Source organism: Silurus meridionalis, chromosome 6, assembly GCF_014805685.1.
Source record: "Silurus meridionalis isolate SWU-2019-XX chromosome 6, ASM1480568v1, whole genome shotgun sequence".
NCBI classification, from domain to species: Eukaryota; Metazoa; Chordata; class Actinopteri; order Siluriformes; family Siluridae; genus Silurus; species Silurus meridionalis.
In genome coordinates, this window is record NC_060889.1 from 18,760,893 (window position 1) to 18,782,387 (window position 21,495).

A 21,495-nucleotide genomic window follows, 5' to 3' on the forward strand; every position below is an offset into this window, starting at 1 on the left:
CCTTTGATGACTCGTTTGTGGTATATCCTGTACATGCTTTGTGCCTTTCTGGCACAGCTTTGCTTTGAGGCTTTCTGAAGCAGTGCTTTGTAACTCCTTTGCACAATTCACTTTTGAGGTGTTCTGCAGCACAACCACCTCACAGATACATGCAGAAGCTGAACTTTATGCCCTCTGCTCATTTCTCCTATGTGTGGGCCTTTGGTGGCTAAATGCATAAGGCTGAGTGCTACTGATAAGAAGGTTGCCACTGGCAAAAAAACTGCCACTGGCTGTTAGCAAGACCCTTAAACTGTTCTGCACCAGCAGCACTGTCTCATGGCTGAGCCTGTGCTCCAACCCCAGGTTTCTAAAGCTGGAATTTGCGAAGAATTTTACTGTGATGTATGTAATGTATGTTTGACAAATAATGAATGTAGTTGTTTCAAACAGTATTTTGTGGATATTTGATGCAGTTCGTTAATGAAGTAATACTTTGTGGCTTTGTGTGTTAGACCCTCAGATAAATCATTTTGTAGTACAGATAAGTATATTGGGGTTCTCTTGTGCAGCTCATTCAAGAGACTCTCTAGCACAATGCAGAGGGATATCTCTGGTGCAGCTCATTCAAGCACTCACTCATCGTTCATTTATAAAACGTCTAAAGCAGTACCTTGTGGTTCCCTGGTGCAGCATATCCATGAAGCCCTCTGAAACAGCACTTGGCAGATGTCTTGCACAGCTCATCTGTTAAGCTCTCTGAAACCATTCTTGGTGGTTCTTTGGTGCAACTAATTCAAGAGGCTTTGTGAAGTAGTGCTGCAACTTGTGTTGACTTGTTTGTGGTGCATTTTACCCTTTGGTTTTACACCTTTGAGGCTGTACTTTATGCAGGGCTTTGTCTGAGTCAGCTAATTTTCTAGACTATCTGATGCTGCAGATTGTTCCTCAGACCCCTTAGAAGTACCTTTTTAATGTTCTTTTTAATGCGCTCAGTCCGAAAGACTTTTGGAATTCTATCGCCAGTGTTGACTCTTGCTTGTGTGTTAATGAATGTCTCACCACACACAGAAACATGCTAGCAGATACTTGACACTGAGGTGAGAGAGCAGGGGATTGAAGGGCGGTGTTACAACAAAATGCCACTTTGTCAGTCTCAGCTTCCCACATTTCACATGTGGGTGTGTTTGACCTTTGCAACCTGCCTTCAGGCTTTCCTCTCTCCCTCGATTAGGATTGTTGCGTTGTTCCTGAGGGAGACCTGTCACTGTTTGTGTATGGGTGTGTGTTTGTTTTTTGCTGCTGGAACGTGCAGGGCAACTGCAGTAAATCATGTGGATCATTTCATAGCTGCTCAAAGGTCTCCCTAATGCCATCTGTCTCCTTCCTTTCTTGGATTTCTTTTCTCTGTCTCCATTCCAACTCTTCTTGCCTATGTATCTCTGTCTTTTTACTGCTAATAAGTCTAAAGGTAAATTATGGACATAGCCTTAGCAGAAGGCTATTACATATTGTCAATAGACAAACTTCAACATAGCAGGAAACTAAACACACAAAATAGTAAATGGCTTGTTTACTTTCTCTCTTTGTTTCAACATGCCTAGTAATTACACACAATGAATCTAGCAACTCCACTCGTGCCACCAGGGCTATAGCCTTATATGTTCTTCACTTTAACATGCAATGCATCTTCTGTCTTTTTTTTTTTTTTTTTGTCGGTAAGTTCAACTGACCAGATTTAGCTTAGTTTTTTAAGAGGTCTGCCATTGCCATGGTTTGTTTTAAAGGCTGCTGAAGCTACATCACAGTGTGTTTTACTTTCTACTGTTTGTTGGTATTGCACCTTGTACATATAATTATAGCAGTAATTCATTCAAGTGTATGTACAGTGCTCTGACCACAGAATCCACAGGGCAGCTATTATGAACGCATACACAGTGAAGAATAAACACTTAAAAAAAACATGAGAGAGATAATGATACAGTTTATAAACAAAATTATTGGGACATGGCTATACGTCGTCTTCTTTCGGTTTCTCCCATTGGGGGTTGCCACAGTGGATCATCTGTCTTCATACCCCCCTGTCCTCAACATCTGCCTCTTTCAAACCAACTACCTGCATGACTTCTCTCAACACATTCATAAACCTCCTCCTTGGTCTTCCTCTTTTTCTCCTTCCTGGTGGCTCCATCCTCAGTATTCTCCTACCGATAAACCCTGTGTCTCTCCTCTGCACATGTCCAGACCATCTCAATTTAGTATCCCTCACCTTGTCTACATGCGCATTCCCTTTAATAAACTCATTTCTAATACTGCCATCGTTGTCACTCCCAACGAAAACCTCAACATCTTCAGCTCTGCTATCTCCAGCTCCACCTCCAGAGTCAATGCCACTGTCTCTAAACCATACAACATCGAAGGTCTCACCACAATCCTATTAACTTTCCCTTTCACTCTTGCAGATACTCTTTTATCATAAATCATTCCTGACACTCTTCACCCACTCCACCCTGCCTGCACTCTTTTCTTCACTTCTCTAACACACTCTACATTACTTTGCACTGTTGACTCCAGGTACCTGAACTCCTCCACCTTCACCACCTCTTCTTCCTGCAACTGCACCTCTCCACTGCCCTCCCTCTCATTCACACACATGTAATCTGTCTTACTCCTACTGACTTTCATTTCCCTTCTCTCTAGCATGTACCTCTACCTCTCCAGGCTCCTCTCAACTTGATCCCTACTCTCACCACAAATCACAATATCATCTGCAAACATCATAGTCCAGGGCATCCTCTCACCTTCCAAAATTTTCTTTACATTCTGGTTAAAAACTCCACTGCCATTTCTCCATGTCCTCTGGTCCAACCGACTTTCCGCTCTACATCCTCTTAATAGCTGCTCTCACTTCCTCCTGACTTCCTGCTTCACCATCTCCACCTCATCGAACCTTCTCTCTCTCCCATTTTCCTCATTCATCAGCTGCTCAAAATACTCCCTCCATCTTCTCAACACACTCTCCTCACTAGTCAACACATTTCCACCTCCATCCTTTATTGCCCTCTGCCTGGGCAATCGGCAAATCCTTTTCTCCTTCCTTAGTGTCCAACTTCTCATGCAGCTCCTTATATGCCTTTTACTTTGCTTTTGCACATCCCTCTTTACCTGCTGCTGCATCTCCATGTACTCCTGCCTACTTTTCTCATCTCTCTGTCGATCTATATTGTTTTGCCAACCTCTTTTCTTTATGCTTCCCTGCACTTCCTCATTCCACCACCACGTCTCTTTGTCTTTCTTTCTCTTTCCAGATTTCACACGAAGAACCTTTCTGCACTATTTTAATGTAATTCATCATTATGTTGTGAGTGAGCTGATTGTGCAACCTGATGCTAGCGAGTCACGCCAGAACAGACCAAGTGCGAATGTCCCGAAGTTACAAACAAACAGTTTACACAATAACACTATTAAACTACACCATTTTCACATGGGTAAATACAGTTTCTGCTCACCGTGCTGATGTTTTGCCTTTAACCGTGACACCAGTGTTTTCTTTTCATGTGCTAGTGGATCACTGTGGTACTTCCATACCAAACAAGCTCAGCTTTGCATAACTCCCGGGTAAACTTGTGTTTAATATACAAGCCCTCATGCCTTGGATGACTTAGGACGCACACTTTTTCCTGCTGCTGTCTGCCATTTTCACAAGTGGCTGTATTATCTTGCCATCACGATCCATAACTTGAGCAGACCAACTAATCTATAACTGCATTTGTTGACAATAAATTAGATGTTGCAGCTCTAATCAAATGGAATGTTCAGAAAGGACATGCAAATCTTATGGTCAGGTGTCCACAAACTTTTGTCCCTATAATGTAGGAGAACTGTTAAAGAGGAAGTAGGGTAATATGCAAAAATATAGCTATGTAACATTAAATACACAGATTGCAATTTCAGCAATAAATGTTAATTTTGTTAAAAAAAAAAAAAAAAAGGAAACAAATTATTTGTTCATTTTAAAAGACCTGTCTTATTTTCTCTTGTATATTTAGTGGGGCTGCAACAACTAATCGATAATAATCGATAATGAAATTAGTTGTCAACTAGTTATCAGTTATCAATTATTTGGGCTGCTTAAGTTACGGGTTAGCATGACGGCAAGATAACAGCGCTGCTTGCGAAGTGGAGGAGAGTACATGGTCAATCGACAGCAGGAAAAAGTGTACGTCCCAAGTCATCCACAGCATGGGAGTATTTTATATTAAATGCAACAATAGTTAGCTTTTGTGGCATGTAAGTGCAACAGTGATGCACATGAAAAGAAAACACTGGTGTCACGGATGAAGGCGAATCATCAGCACGGTAAGCAGAAACTGTATTTACTCATCATGTGAAAATGGTATGGTTTAATGAAGTGCTATTGTGTAATCTGTTTGTGCAACCTGAGGCTTGCGAGTAACGACAGCACAGATCTAGCGCGACTGTCCTGTAGCAATCAGCTCGCTCGTGACATAGTCATGGAATCAACTAAAACGGTGTGTACATACACTAAATCTTAAAGAAGTAAATAACAGCAGCAGTACACGATTACATTTTTAGTCACTGTCATGGTTTTCAGCGAATGCACCTTGTACACCAATGCAATTATTTTTTTTTTCTTTCTTTGTAATCAACCCTGTTAGTTTGCTCCGTTTTTGCATTTCATTCTATTTTTAATAGCATTTGTCTATTACAACAGTTAACTTTTGTAATAGAAATGTGTTCATTTATAAGGTTTGTGTATGTGCACAGCAATGTACAATGGCTGCTGTTTATAAAGCAAAGACAAACTGTTTGTAATGCATTTGTAAATTGCACTTCCTTGTTGTCATGCTGCACCTTTCCCGGAATTTAAATACTTTTTTAATTCTGTCTGCAGTTGCATTGTTTTTGCTCTCCGTCAGGTACTGTGGTGAAACTGTCTGATACAGTAAAGTGTAGCAGGAAGTTGGACCTAACAAAAAATGTTAGGTGGCCTCTTGAAAATATTTAACATCAGACTTTCTGGCCCTTTAACAAGCCTCTCATTTGACTCATTTTGTACATGTTTGGAAAGGCAGAGTCGCTAGTTTCAGTGTTCGTGACAACTCCAGGCTCTTCCAGGTGCTAAGAAATCACTGCGGTCGGAAGGCGAAATGTTTTTCGTCTGAAATCTCTGTGCCTCTGTGAGTTACATAAGTGTCACTATTTTCACATCGTATTTCACCTAATACCAGAAACAGTGCCCCTACCAGTGAAATCTGGTTGTGAAATTGGAGAGGAGACCTAATCTCATTATCTGTCAAACATTTGCAATGATATCCAGCTGCATTTATGCAAGTAATATGTAAGTATTTCCTTTTTGTTAAAAACCCCAAAAAACAACAATTATCTCATCTTATTGTTTATTTTGTGTCACTTGTGAATTTATTGGACAATACATGCTTGTTCAAACACTTCAGTTAATTTATTATTTTATTATTATTGTAATTAATATTTTACTGCTTGGTAAATGTAAAGTGAGCTTAAAAAAAATTGCACAATCCAGCTTTAAGGGTTTATAAGCATGTTAATATTGCAAGCCAAATACAAGGAGAGCCAAGAGGCCTACAAACTCACCCACTGAAATAGCTGACATAGTTTCTGCGTTACTGTGTGTGTATGCATGTTTGTGTGTCTGTGTGAGCGAGTGTGTTTAAGAAATGAACAAAAACACACTCCTATTGTGGTCTCTTGGCTTAGCCAGGGCTCATGCTGGTCCAGTTTTTTATTGAATAGATTACTAAAAGGACTGCTTTAATAGTCTACTTACAGTCCCCTGAGGGACTTTTCGTGTGCACCGATCCAACACACACACATACTGTCTCAGATTCCCACATAAATCCCTGCGTCATGCCGTTGGTGTGAATTCCTGGAAAAATAAACACGCACTGTGTTTTGGTGTGAAACTGACATGAGGGAGCAGGAGAGATGCTTGTTTATGCTTGTGTACTGTGTGTATTCTTAGTTGCGTATGTAGGCTGGTGATCTGTAAAGGAATAAACAGAAACGGGTAAAAATAATTGGTGATTGAGCGGTGTGATGTGGTTTGACATCAGGCTGGGAAATCAGGATTATAATATCGATGTTGTGATACAGAGCTCTTTATAAGGAACATTATACTAATACTGGGTGGAGCCTTTTTTTTAATATCTTAAAACATTCTTGGTTTTTCATGTTATGGATATTCTCAAGATGTTTTAAATGTTAGTTCAAGATAGTGCTCAATGTTAACATGATTGCAGGACTGTAGTTTGTTCAGGTGCACTTTCGTATTGTGAATCTTTCATTCTAAGACATCCTAAAGGTGTTCTATTGAATTCGGAGGCAGTGACTGAGATCGGACAAAGAAAAACACTGAACTCATTGTCATGCCCATGAAACTAGTTTGAGGTGACTTTTGCTTTATTATTTAATGGCATGCATTATCATCCTTGAAGTAGCCAATATTAGATGGGAAATATTGTAGCCAGGAATCACATGATCAGCAAATCAAATGCCATTCAAATGATGTTCGATTGCTATTGAATGAACCAAGAAAACATTTTCTACATTGTTATACAGTACCACCTGTACCACCGGCCTGGACTGTTGGACACAAGACTGATTGGGTTAATGAATTCATGCTGCTTTTTCCATATTCTGACCATACCGTTTATCTATCTCATCAGAAATCAAGGTTCATCAAATCAGAAAATAATTTTCCAGTCTTGCCTGGTTTTAATCTTCATCTGCTGTAGACCTTTTACATGGTGTACCTTTTGTGATGCTTTTCTGCTTACCACAAATGTGCAGAATGGTTTGAGTTTCTGTCCGCTCCAACCAGTCTGCCCATTCGTACCTATGTCACAAACGAGATGTTTATGCCTACAGCACTGCTACTTGCTAAGTGCTTTCCTTTATTGTACCATTCGGAGTAAACTCAAGAGACTCACTTGTAAAATTTCAGTTTGGGTCAGTAGTTGTATATATATATATATATATATATATATATATATATATATATATATATATATATATATATATATATATATATATATATATATATATATATATATATATATATATATATATATATATATATATATATATATATATATATATATATATATATATATATATATATATATATATATATATATATGTATGTGTATATATATATATATATATATATATATATATATATATATATATATATATATAAACACCAGCCCTATTGACCTTCGCATTCATTGCACAGTCAAAGTCAAACAGTAGCTGAAGCTGCTGGCTCGTACCTGCATGATTTTAAACATTGTACTGCTGTAGCATGATTGGCTGATTAGATAATTGCATGAATGCTGTTGAGGTTTTCCTCGCCACAGTCGCCACCGGCTCGCTCATTAGGGACAAACTTACTTATAAAGAACATATTCACTTTTAATCACCACATTTTCTGTGCTTTGAGACAGTGTTCATTGTTAAAAGCGCTATACAAATAAAAATGAATTAAATTATTTCTGCATGCTATGTGAATGTCTCTTATAATGCATGATAGCTTTGTTAATTTCTTTTAACTAACAAACATATACATACATCCTGATTCTGATTTAATGTTTAACTTTAAAACTGGCCATTTATTGAAAAGATGAGAATTTTTCATGTTTTTATTTTTACATTTTTGTTGTAGAAATTTGAAGACATAAGTTTTGTTAGAGTGTGTGTGTGTGTGTGTGTAGAGAATACAAATGGGTAGAAGGCTCATTAAGACTTGTTAGCTGAATGCCATTGCCTGTAGGGGGTGAGAAGATCTCTGGAAGTGATCATTGCACTGCAGTGTATCTTACTCTCCATAATGAGTGTGTACTATAAGGCTAAAGGTTAAGGCTAGTGCACCCGCTAGCACACACTGACAGATAAAGGGGATATAAAGTGCAGGCGCTAAGTTATAAGAAGATCAAAAAGAAAGGCAGTGTGTCACCATAACACACTCCTTCTCTCCACTCTCGCTCGTCGCTAACAACCCATTCCTTCACTCCTCACTGGAGTGTTCAAAACCGATGGATCCTGCGCCAAGTTGCTTTGTTTAGCAAACAGTGGTTTGAATGTCATTGAGGACCCACAATACAACGGTAATATATTTGTGTTTATGCAAACAAGCAAAATACATGTTTGTGTGTGTAGTGTTTTGTGTCTATGAGCAAGGGGGAAAAAATATCCCTTCATATCTTGGCAAAAGGTAAACATTTTTTCCCAAGAAGCCATAAATGTAATCACTGCATTTGGTTGTCCCATTTTTACAGTCAACTCGCTCTCTGCTTGTGGTGCTTTGTTTATTTATGAACATCATTTGAGATTGTTGCAAAAAGAGACAGAGAGCACAGGAAAAGTTACTTAAAAGGAAATGGAATGTACAAGCAGAATCTTGATAAATATGAGATTTTGGTGGCTTTTTATTTATTACAAAAAAAAAGAAAAACAGGAAAAGGATGTGAAAATAACAAGCAAATACAGGCTAAACAAACAATATCGTTCTCTCTTGCTTTAAGATGGGTGATATCGATTAAACCCAGGACGATATTCTCCTTAAACGTTTTTTTGATTCCATGAAGATCTTGCATGTTCCACCACTCTCTCTGTATTATTCCATTATCTCTCTGTACCTCTCTCTTTCTCTGACAGTGCGCATTAAGATGATGAAGGTATGGGTTTACACTGTGGCTCTTGTGGCTTCGGTACTGGCGCTTCACCTTTCAGCTATTAGACTTTGACTTTAAATCCAACTGTCCCTAAGAGGCATTGAGTTTACGTTGTTTCTCTGAAAGCCGTTCACTGATCCCAGGCGTATCTCTTTCCACTCACCAGTTTTCATCTGTTCATCGGCACTCTCCCCCTAGCGCTGTGCTCGAGGGAAGCTTCTTCCGGAGCCGCAGTGAATCCTCGACTGTCTGCGACCCACATGCACAACCCTAATGACTGGAGATGTGGGTTCTGTGGCATGAGGTCCACAGGAAATGTCTCTGTCAGACTGTCATTTAGGGGGAAGGACTGCAGAGCATAGTTCATTAATTCAGTAGTCACATGGTGCACATGGTCTGCACATGGCATGTCTTAGCTGAGCAGGAAATGGCCTTTAATGTCTTTACATATGGCCCAGGAAACAATGTCAGCATAAATTACTCTGTGGTTGATAATGTCCATCCAATAATATATTTAAACAGGAAATATATATATATATATATATATATATATATATATATATATATATATATATATATATATATATATATACATAAATGACTGATGTACCATTAACATGTTTAGATTTCATATGAGTTTGAATAATATAGCTAAAAATGTAATATCCCCATGGAGAAAGCATGTCTATATTGCCCATTAGTCCCAGTAAAGGATGTGTGGTGTTCAAATTCTTCCAGTCCTAGTAAAGGAGTGTGGATTTAGCGTCCATTTGTCCCAGTGAAGGTGCTGTGGTCTCAATGCTTATTATACTATTGAAGAAGGAATTGTTCATAGTGTGCCAATTCTAGTAAAGCCAGCACTTTCTTCTGATTAAAGTCAAAACTGTGCATTATCTCATACTGTATTGGACCTCCTCAAAATATCTCATAAAACCTTCTTTAAATCTAGTTATAGACCTTATATTGAAGTCTATTCAGCGTCCAACTTGGAAACAATCCCAGGTGGTTATTTTTAGTACAAGCTTTTATCTACTTGAATGGGGGAAAGACCAGTATACCAGAAACAGATCGATAACATGTTTCAAACATTGATTAAAAATCTGGAAAAATGGTATAAAGAATGTGTGGTTTTTGGCTCCTGTAACATTTTAGATTGCTATAGCTGAAGCGCAATGTACGGTTCGAATCTCACGCGCTCGGTTTATTGCAGAATTGCAATTGTGTTTGGCTGATTTGAAAAAGTTTTATGTTAAAACAATGAAATGTATTTATACAAATATAATTATTAATAATGAAATGGAGTAAAATGTTAATACAGTACAGAAAGTAAAGAATGCGGAGACGTGTATCTTTAACTCTGCCTCTTTTTTGACGTCATAGGACACTTCAACCAACAAACAAGCAGAGAAACTAAGCATAGGCTACTACAGTACATGTACTCACTATACATGTGATACAGTGTACCGTATTTCTAACAATTTACACAAAATTCATCTCGCTATAGTCTTGCTATTTTCTGTGTGTGTTTAAACTGTGTGGGAGGATGATTTACGGTTAAACAATAAAAAAAAAAAAAAAGCCTTTTTTGGGGTGCCGTCCGTTTATCGCGGTTTTTCTTTTATCGCGGGCGGTTTTGGAACGTGACCACCACGATAAACGGGTGATTACTGTATTTTCTTTTTATTTAATATGACTTGAACAAAGCACACTGTATTCAAATGCATCCTTATAAGAACGTATTCGACCAGACTGTTGACCATCTTGCATAATACAATGAAGATTACAAGACAAGATGCATACTCCTGCTGACAGAAACTCTCTGTTTCATGACCTAGGTCATGATTTTTTTTAAAACATCTTCGTAGACATTGGAAAGTGCGTCTATACGTCAGACGCTAGTCTTGTGTTGACCAGACTAATCGATAACAAAATTATTTGCCAGGATCTTTTTTTTTTCCATCCTTATTGATTCAATGTTACAGTTGTACTGCACTTACTGCTCGTCAGTGATGCATCATTGCTTTTTAAACATAGAGGTTTATTTTCCTGAAGATTTCCTTAGTGAGCACTGACATTGGAAATATTTTGACTAGTCAGCTCCTCAAAATCATAAATTCAAGCTATGTCACTATTGTGTCTTAATGTATTATTGACTTTGTGTGTGTGTGTGTGTGTGTGTGTGTGTGTGTGTGTGTGTGTGTGTGTGTGTGTGTGTGTGTGTGTAGGAACCGAACAGTGGTCAGTCCACGCTGGTGACCCTGAAAGTGGACCCTGAGGGATTCTTCCTCTACTGGTCTAGTGGATCAAGCATGGTAGGTGTTTTTTATTTTAATTTTTTTTAAGAATTCTTTCTGTATTACAAACAGTTACACTCACTTATTGTTCATAAAAGTTGTTAAACCTTGCAGTACTCAAGCCTTCCAGGATTGAAGCTTGAATATTGACTTAAACAGACTTTAATTCATTGTTCGATTGTTTGCTCTTGGAATTCAGCAGTGTACTGCTTTTCCTTAGGGGAACAGGCCACCCTGATTTTGCACTTCTAAAGTATTTATCAGTCATATTTCCCTCTATGTGCCCCTTTTTTATTGACATTTTATATATTGCATGCTTTATACCATAGCATCTCCCAAAAGTCTCTATACGACGGGGAAATAAATAATTTTTTGTGAAACCTTTTAAGTAACTATTTCTGAAAACATTCTCTACGTGATAAGATTTTTTTTGTAAACATAAACAAGGCCATCTTTCTCCAGCTTATGATAAACCTGTTTTAACACATGCATGTAATTGCATGACCCCTGCAACCTTGTGACAGCTTCCAGATCCTGCAATGAGCATGTTTTTATACGTTCTGCTTTTGTCAAGGCAAACAAGCTGTCTGATATAAAATATACAATATAAACTAATTCTTGAAAAAAAGAATTCTGAGACCTTTATCTAAAAGTGTTAATTTCTTCAATGCATGTGGTCATTTTGGACATGCTGTGTGTCTAAACCCCAGTGCTGAACAGTGTGATCAGTTTATTACATAATATGTGCGTCAATCGTCTTGTGCATTTCCATGACAGTGTCGAATGAAATATCGTTTATTTGCCAAACAGCTTAACATTCAGCACTTTGTTACTCTGCTCACTTTTATTTCCCTCTAATGTAAATATACTGATCCGTACCATTTTGATTAGTATTCAGATGTTCTCAATTCTGTCAGTGTGGGTTTTTTATTGTTATGTACTTTTATTATTAATATTACCATAATTCCATGCGTGTTTTGTGCCATGTCCAATTCGGCCTAAACTGATTTCATACTTTCACTGAATGCTGTTCTCATCTCCAGTCATTCTCGTTGATCTGCTTCACTTTGCAATTAACGTGCACCATGTGAGTGCTCATGAATTGAATCAGATTTCAGCCAGTGAAATTAAATCACTCTGTGGCCCATCCTTTTTCTTTTGTGTTTGTTTTTGGTTCCTCTTTCTTTTCTTTAAATTTTTTCAGGCTTGTCATTAAAGCATGTACAGCACGTGGTTTACTCGGCTATAGTCTCCTGTGTATCAGGGTTTGATTCCTGTAATTGGTTGTCATGTGACACTGGGCTCTGTAAATGTGCATGTGAGCAGACGGCAAAAACAGAACTGTAAGTGGTACTGTAAAAATACATTTTTTTTAATAAATCCAGCACTCCATTCATCTTCCATTCATGGAGGGTTTATAAATGTAGACGATAAAGGAATTGATTAGGGATAGATTGGATTTCTCTTGTAAGAAAGTCTTATTGTGTGTATACCTTCACACAAAAACCGAAAGTAATTTCTTCAGGAGATGAGCTCACTGTGTGTGTGTGTGTGTGTGTGTGTGTGTGTGTGTGTGTGTGTGTGTGTGTGTGTGTGTGTGTGTGTGTGTGTGCGTGTGTGTGTTGTAGTATTAGGACACTAGGGCAATCTTCGCCTGAGGAGAAGCAGTAACCCTGTTTGGTGGTAGGAATAAATGCCCAGGGGAAGCCAGCCTCGTCTATAGAGGAAGGAGGACACTTTATCTTGTCTCTTCAGTAACTGCATACTTTTAGATTTAATGTCGCTATTATTATATTTAATAATACTATTATCGCACTTACCTCGTTTCTCCTTCTAAGTAGCATAAAGTTCTATTCGTCCACGAAACCGATTTTGTCCTTGTCTAACCTTTCTTTTTTTCTGATCCTTTTACTTTTACCTTTCGACATGGATTTAGACAAACACTACATGAGTTCACTTCTTTTGTGTCTGAAAACACAGCTATAAGGTGTGGTAGTTATGTGTGTGTGTGTGTGTGTGTGTGTGTGTGTGTGTGTGTGTGTGTGTCTGTGAAAGAGTATGTAGACTACTGTAGAAATGTTTTTGTTAGTAAAAGGAAAACACACCCTGTTGCAAATCTCCTCCCAAGTATTATTCTATAACTATGCTACAACTATTGTTCAGTGTCCACTAATGGAAGGCACACTGCTGAATGGACGTGTTTTGCTAGCATATTTTGGATCTGTTTCGAGAAAACAATTATTCTTCTGATGGTATCTGTCTTGTTTTAGAATGATAATACTTCACCTAAAGGGCAACAAGGGGTCAACAAACTTTTTTTGTCAAACGTAGAAATTCTGTATATGATATACCTTTACAGACACCACTCTCAATGTGATTAACTGGCTGTGAAAGATTTTGGATTGGTGCGTTCTCCAACATTATCATCAAAACCATAATTAAGAGAAAATCTGCACAGAGTCTAGCTTCAATATTAGTGTATTGGTTAATTTCAATTTCCCAGAAAGCACCTTTTGTCTTGAGTCAGTGTTTATATAACAAATAATGAGCAACAAGGTGGTGTTCTGCAAACCGAAGCATCTGTTGCCACGCCTAAGTTGATTATTTTCCGGGAACAGCACATCCTATATTGTTTTATTTTTTTTTTAATTGATTAAAGAATATGCATGTGAGATCAGTTAATAGATACATTTACTGATGTATAATGTCCATGAAGCAAGAGAATTGCATTTGCATCACAGCAGCTATAAACATTTGTACATTCAGTCTCTCACCAGCCTGTCTTTTTTTTTAAATAAGACAAAAAAAGTGCAATTTGTCATGTGACTGAGAAACTACAAAAGGCAAAAATTACTGTCTTGGAAGTTTTTACAATAAAAAACAATGTCAATTAACAGCTGACACAAGGGACCTTCCAAGAAGTCCTAAATTAACATCCCCTGACAGAAAACCGTACCATATCAACACTTACACTTTTTTTCTTTTTTATCTGCATATGTAGTAAATCCTGTGAATAACCGATATGTACTTTTTAAAACATATTGCTCCAGATTTAGTCCCGTTGCTGTTATAATAACCTCCACTTTTCTGAGAAGTCTTTCCATTAATTTTTTGGAGCATGGCTGTGGGGATTTGTGCTCATTCAGCAACAAGAGCATTAATGAGGTTAAGCATTGATATTGGTTCAGGGAGGTCTGCATTCCAGTTCATCCAGGTTGAGGTCATGTCTTTGTGGACTTATTGATGGGAAATCTTAACACTACAGCATACAAGGACATTTTGTACTACTGTGCAATTTCAACTTCACAGAAACAGTTTGAGGTAGACCCAGGTGCGATGGTTTGGCATCTATTGGCTTTTGGCTATATATTGCATCTCTCACTATCTCACCATCTCTAAAATCAATAGTTAATGAGATAAAGTGTATTAAATATGAATCTGTGGTTTGCCTTGCATTTCACTTGCTGAGAACAGTGTTGTGGTACGATATTAATGTATTGTATACTATAATATGTTTGATCATCAATGCATCAGGCATATTAAACATGTGGATAATATTTTGCTGTTTCATGTATATTTATTGCCTCTCATCGTTAAAGACTAATTTCTTTCTTCAGTTGGACCGTCAATCAGAATGCACATTGAATCTGAATAACAAAAAAGCTGTAGGCCATTGTATCATTTTGTTTAAGTTCAGGTAGATTTTCACACACAGCTGTTTAGGTTTTCTGATGTACATTAAAGTTACAGAAAAAATAGGGAGAGTTAGTTCATAGCATAGACACATGTGTTGTCTAGCAAACACTGAACAGAAGTGAGGCTGATTAAAAAAAAAAAATCAATATAGCAAGAAATCCAACAGCTGGGAAACTCTTGGAAACAGCTAGATGTTTTTTGGCTTGGGAGACCATGAAGTGGCAACAGCATTTTATACTCTATACGGAGTACAGGAGCTTATGAATAAAACACACCACAACAAAAGATTTTAGAGATGATAAACTATTTATTTCAGCATTGCTGGGGTTTGCCCTTGTCAAAAAGAATGCCAGATGCGTCATGTAATCGCCTGCTGGCTGCTGAACAATAAGAAACATGGGAGGTCTTGCACAGCAAAAAAGTCTAAATGAAACTTACCTCTCTTTAAAGCCAAGAGTTGCATTTAAAGATGTCGTTTTTATTTTTAGTGCTTATGGAAATGTTTCAAGCCTGACATGCATTTGTGTTCACTAAATGTATACACTGTAATAAAAATTCTACAAACACTTTAAAATTTTTATTACAGGATCATGACTGTTGTCACCTGCTGTATTTTATCTATATGCTACTTCAGTAGAACAATACCTTTTTTCTGCTAGTGGTTTATTTATTCTCCATAAATGGTTTGTTTATGCATATATTTTCTTACCATTTTGACCTATTAAGAAATTTAGGTTCTCTGCAGGTTAAATTTGTTGTTTGCTAATTCCCATTCACCAGCCAGCTTTTCCCTGTTATACCACTTCTACCTACCAGAATGGGTCAAGGGTAAACAAAGCTAAAAAAAAATTATCATATTTTTTTTGCTGCTAATTCTCCCTTACAAAGGACAGACTGGGAGAAAAACTGTCAAACCTCTTTTGCATAAATGAACTCACATTGGCCTACAGTTGGTTAGTTTCTTTGTGATAGACAGCAGAGAGGATATTCCATTTCTCCTAGTAAGAGAGCACAACGAAAGCAATTTTCGAGTCTCAATTAGCTCCTGGCTACAGATCATCAGGAATTTTTACTCTCTTCACAGTTACAGATCCTAGTTAGATTTCTGAATTGCCTTAACTGAGAGAAATCTGGATGAAAGTTGAAATCACAGCTGCAACCTGACTGACTATCAGGTGATTCTCTTCTTAATTAGAGCATATCACACTTTTAAAGATGATTTCTACAGATAGAGAGCTCAGTTCAAGCAAGCAATTTACAGATGCCATAGGTGGTCTATTGGTTAGGATGAGGCGCTCTCACTGCTGCGGCCCGGGTTTGATCCCCGTTCAGGGAACCGACCCCAGCCATTAGGGTTGCAAAAGCCAGTGCACTCTTAGTGCCAGTCCCAAGCCCATATAAATGGGGAGGGTTGCTTTAGGAAGGGCATCTAGAGTAAAAACGTGCCAAATCGAACATGCAGATGATCCGCTGTGGTGACCCCTAATGGGAGAAGCCGAAAGATAGACATCGCTTTTTGTTGTCAGTTATAAGCTAGTTTGCAGCCAGTTTTCTTGTATCCACTAATCACAGAGATTATTTTTAAAACTCGGGAGTATTTCAGTAAACCACTACAGTGAGTAATATTCCCTTGAAGTCAACAAGTTGATTCCTTTGTGTGGTTTGTTTGTGTGGGTGTGGACATCATGTGTATAATAATTTCCAAGTATTATACCATGGCACTGTTAAATGCTCGATCCTGAATGGTTGGAAGATAATGGGTTGATGGTTGTATGGATTATATTAATGTACTTGTTCTGGTACAGTATTGTTTCTATAGTAATTGCTAACATGGGTACGTAGTGAAGTACAACATATACAGAGGAGAGTGTGCCAGTGCTTTATAACAGAAGCAAAAAAGTCTTCAGGACAGAGAAGAGAGTGTGTTTTTATAAAATTTTTAAGTGGTAACAGTTTAGTTATCAATTTTATTCATAAATATAAATAAAAAAGGTTAGTGTTGGCAAATTGCTGTGTTTCAAGAGAAATAAAATGCTTCGGCATGTGATACTCTGTTGTTTTTGACGCTCAGTTTTCTTTAACTGCAAGCCCCGCTGTGCTTTATTACTGTCAGTATTTGAAATATATTTTGAGTGCTTTGTGTGAGTCCCATTTTTAAAGACAAAGTGGAGGACAAGGAGACACGAGGTGTGCGCTACATTGTTTAATCTTCTTTCGTGCCAAGTCATTTAACAGGAAGAAAGCAAGCTTACTGTGTGTATCTGCTCTTCCTCCACACTGACTTAACAAACCCCTTGACATAATGCTCACTTGGAGTGTGCATGAATAAAGAGTTTCTATGAGGCCTTTCTCTCACTCTGAATGTGTATAACAAGCCAATTGTTTTATATCAAAGGAAGCACTATTAATCTCATGAGTTTATTTTCACACCTGTTTCTATTTGATCTAAAAGACATACACCATATGGATTCCTCGAGTAATTAGAATACAAAAGAAATCTAATCATTTAGTCAATTTAACTACACACGGAGCACTGTGTTCCCCCACAGACTATTATTACAGGCGCACCACCCGATAAATTTAGTTTTGCTCTTTAATAAAGAAAAAGTACTTCTTATCCTATTGCTTGATTAATCAATGGAATAGAATCGATAGAATACTCATTACTAAAATTATTGATAGCTGCGGTCTAGTCCCTATTTGCTCTTATAATATCCTTCAATACTGAACTGAACTGAAACTCACACACACTTGCTCAACTGTGTGTACTGAACTGCTACAAACTGAACTCAAACACACACTCGTACTCATTTCACACATCTATGTCTTCAGCACCACCCATATTATATTATTTATTAGTACACAACTATTTACATGCTGTTTTTGTACATCCATTGACTGCTGCTGTTGCTGTTTTGCACAACCTCTGTTGACAATTTGTGTTTATTTAATTTTTATACTCCTGTATCCAGTTCTGTCTTTCACACTGCACTGTGTAATACACAGTAGGACCAGGGTTCTGGAGGAACGTCGTCTCATTTCACTGTGTACTGCGTCAGCTATATGACAATAAATCTTCTTGGGACGAGGTTTCACTTGATTTTAAAGCAAGGTTTTGAAGATTTGTGCTCATCCAGCCACACGGGTGTTAGAAAAGTCAGATACTGGTGTTGTGTGAGGAGCTGTGGTCAGAGCTATGTTGAAGGCCATTCCGGATCTTCCATTTCAACCCATGTAATCCATACTTTCATTGAGCTTGCTTTGTGCAGGTTTGAGTCTCAGAAAAGTCTAAGTAATCAGAAAATTTAATTCCATCCCAAGTAAATATGTGCCTCCAAATCTTTTGCTAATAGTTTGCAGAAGAATCACAGATGGCAGGTGTCCAAAATACTTTTGTCCACATAGAGTATCTCACCTGAGGAGAGCTAGCCCACAACTTTGATTCTGCAAGCTACACTGCATCTTTTCTCTAAAATTTAGAAAATCCTTGACCTAGATTTCTTATAGATCTTAAAAGCATGTTGTTGCTTTTTTATTTACTTGCGCTGTTGTGACTTTTTCGTAATGGATTAGCATTTGTAAGACCTTTTGGTTTCTGTCTTAATGTCTCTGTGGTTAGTGTGAGGATGTGGCGTTCGTTCTAATGGAGGGCTGGTCAGTGTGACATTAGGGATAATGGTGTAATGTTGCATTTGTCCTTTCTCATTTAGCCTTGTTGGTTTTGCAGTAAAGTGGGATTTGGCGAGTTAGTGGTGTTAGACTAATAGTTATCTAATACATGTGCTACAATAGGTGACATTAGCGTGCACTCAGCTGTGGTTTCTTTTAGCCCTCTTTTATAGACACAAAACCTCCCTCTGTTCTCTTTCTACCTCTTTCTTTAAAAGTATCTGCTTTTATTCAACTTCCTTTCCCGCCGCTGTTGTGCAATGTCTTTTGTTTTATACTCATTACTATATACTTTGTGCCTGATTTGTTTTCTTTCCGATTTGCTTATTTTCCGTGTCATTCATTCAGATAATTTTTGGTTTTCTTTTGTTTTTATTTGCTGTTTCTCTCTGTGGACAGCTGGTGGTCATCAGCACTGAACACAAAGACAACAGTGTTGTCCATTTTGCATAACTAGAGAGAGATGATGACTTTTCCTTGCTCGACATTCGATATCTGTCCATCTCTCCTCTTTATCTGCAAGCGTGGGAAAACTTGCAGGAAATGGTTGGGTAGCTATGCAGTACAACTTGTCCTGTGCCCTCTTAACCCATAACTCTCTCTTCAATCCACCCAGTCTGTTTTTCATAGCGCATTTCATCTCTCTCCCGCAACAGATAAAATAACTTGAGAGAGACCAGATCACGAACAAACGTCTACTTCTGTCACTCTTTTGTATTCTTCTCTATTCTTCCTCTTTCTTTGTTTAGAAGACTGGCAGGAAGTCTGGGTGTAATAATGACAGATACAGAGAAGAAGAGTTTGAAATATGTGTAGATGATATTTTGACAGGATGTCTTCTTAATAGGAACTGTATTTTATAAGAGAGAATATTAAATCATGGGAAGGTGATGTGAAAGAGACATCGGAAGCGTTACAAGGACCTGAATCAGTCACACAGTTTGGATGAAGGCTCTGATTTAAAGCCTTTAAGGAAACAAGAGTATGTGTGCGTGTGTCAAATCGAAAACTGAGTGAAGCATGAAAGGAAGTGCAATTACGTGAAAGTGGTGCTGTTCCTGCACTTTGTTTAACTTTGTCCTTTTTTATTTGAAATGTTTTAAAATGGAAATGGTGAACAGATCGAGATAAAACAATTTCTTTTATCGAATGTGAAACTGTTTTGCTGCCACTTATCTTTGACTACAGTGATGCTTATCCTCCATGAAAATGAAAAAAGAAAAAGGCAAGCAGTACTCAAACTAGAAATTGCGGTTTCACTTTATTAGGAACAAAAAATTGTTCAATGCTTCAGTCATGTGGCAGCAGCACAATGCATAAAATTATGTACATCCAGATCAAGAGCTTTTAGTTAATGTTTAAACATCAGGGGGGGCGTGTACCATGTGACTTTTTGGTTGTTGGTGCCAGATGGGCTGGTTTGAGAATTTCAGTCGCTGCTGATCTCCTGGGAGTTTCCAAAGAACTAAAACAAAAATATCCTTTAAATGGCAGTTCTGGATGTTGGAAATGCTTCGATGGTAAAAGATGTTAGAGGAGAACGGGTTGCACATTAGTGCAACATTAACTCATATAACTGGTCTTTACAACCACAATAAAAACAAAAGCATGTTGTAATGCACACTGGAGGTGGATTGGTTACAACAACCTATAGTTTCACACCTTTGAACCAAGAACAGGAATATGAGGCTTCACTGAAACGGGACAGCTGAAAACCCTCAGTTCTTCTCTTTCAGCTATCAAGCACAGAGGGATCAGTGCTAATACGTGCTTATTGTGAGACTTTTTCTCTAATCTAATGGATAACTTGAAGCACCTGGTTCATAAGTGCTTTTAAGGACAATAAAGTACTTTTAGCATGCACTTGTTGAGGCTAATGTTTTGCATGTTGTTCAGCTGCACAAAGGAGTGTAAATCACCAAGAGTGATCACAAAGTCAAGTAAAATTAGAGATGAATTAATATTATTCAAAATCCCTCTGAATTCACAGTTTGTAACAAACCAGCACTTGCTTAAATACAGGAAGTGTGTTTTTTGGATTGATAATGTGAGCATTTCCTCTCAGCTTTCTCCGTCTCTTACTTTTTTCTCTCTTCCTCACAAGTGGACTTTCATTCCTGATGTCAAATTCCCCTTGTGGTTTTTCTTTTTCAATTATTTTTTTTCTTTTACTTTTTTCTTCTTTTTTTTGTTTGTTTATTGAAATAAAGGTGATGGGACACACGGTTCAAACGCGCACACACATGCATGCTTGCAGATAGACGAGTATCTTAAACCTGAAAGTCTTTCTTAAAATAGCTGAATTTAGACACTAGAGAGTGAATGCCTACATGTATGTGCAGAGAAAGATAACGCTAGAATGAAGAAGATATAGAGGAGGAATAGTGGACTGCTAGCGCTCTTCCTTTCCTCCTGTTATTATACCTCATCTACACTGATTAGCTACATACTTAATATCATCTCCTTCCTCTCATCTGCAATCTAAATCATCTCACACCCCTCAGCTCTGCACTCTGCTCCAGTGAATAAACCTCTTCACTTCTATCCCTCACATCCTCTTTCCTCTCTAATCCTCTCTTTTTCTTTCCTTTGTTTTTTTTCCCCTGTTAATTGTCTTGACAACTTAAACAGTGGTAAATAGAAGCAGATGGCAGATGGTGACTTTTTTTAAAAGATTTTCTCAAAAGTTCATTTCAAATAGATTCCTTTTGTGATCTTTACACACCTTTTGATTTACTTAAAAGAATGGCTTTTGTACAAATAGTTTGAGCTGGTTATGGTAACACCTGACTGACAAAAAGTCAATACATTCATCTTCAGTGAGCACTTTATCCTGGGAACAGTGTGCATGAGTTAGGAATACATCCTGAATTGCATTTAATTACAGGGCACTGTGCCATACATGTTCACACACTCGTTTACATCTAGAACCTATTTACTGTAGTGAGTCCACCTTGGTTACTATGGAAGGAAACTTACACAAGCACAGGGAGAACATAAGAATCCTAAAACATTAGGAGAAAAACCGGAATCCCTGGAGCTGAAAGCAATCATGACTCCCTTTTCTAAATACAATATTACTCAGTATGTTATTATCACCATGTTGTTGGAGAACCTTAGAGATG

The 21,495-nt window shown here is 37.8% G+C and overlaps 1 protein-coding gene across 4 annotated transcripts in view; it reads left to right on the top strand.

The window, feature by feature from the left end:
• The window catches only part of plcb3 (phospholipase C, beta 3 (phosphatidylinositol-specific)), a 59,473-nt gene that overhangs the window by 10,105 nt on the left and 27,873 nt on the right, over nucleotides 1–21,495 (top strand). For all 4 annotated transcript variants that reach the window (XM_046851039.1, XM_046851040.1, XM_046851042.1 and 1 more), the window contains exon 2: nucleotides 10,937–11,023. In XM_046851039.1, the coding sequence (XP_046706995.1) occupies nucleotides 10,937–11,023 (87 nt within the window). The remainder of the gene's footprint in view (nucleotides 1–10,936; nucleotides 11,024–21,495) is intronic.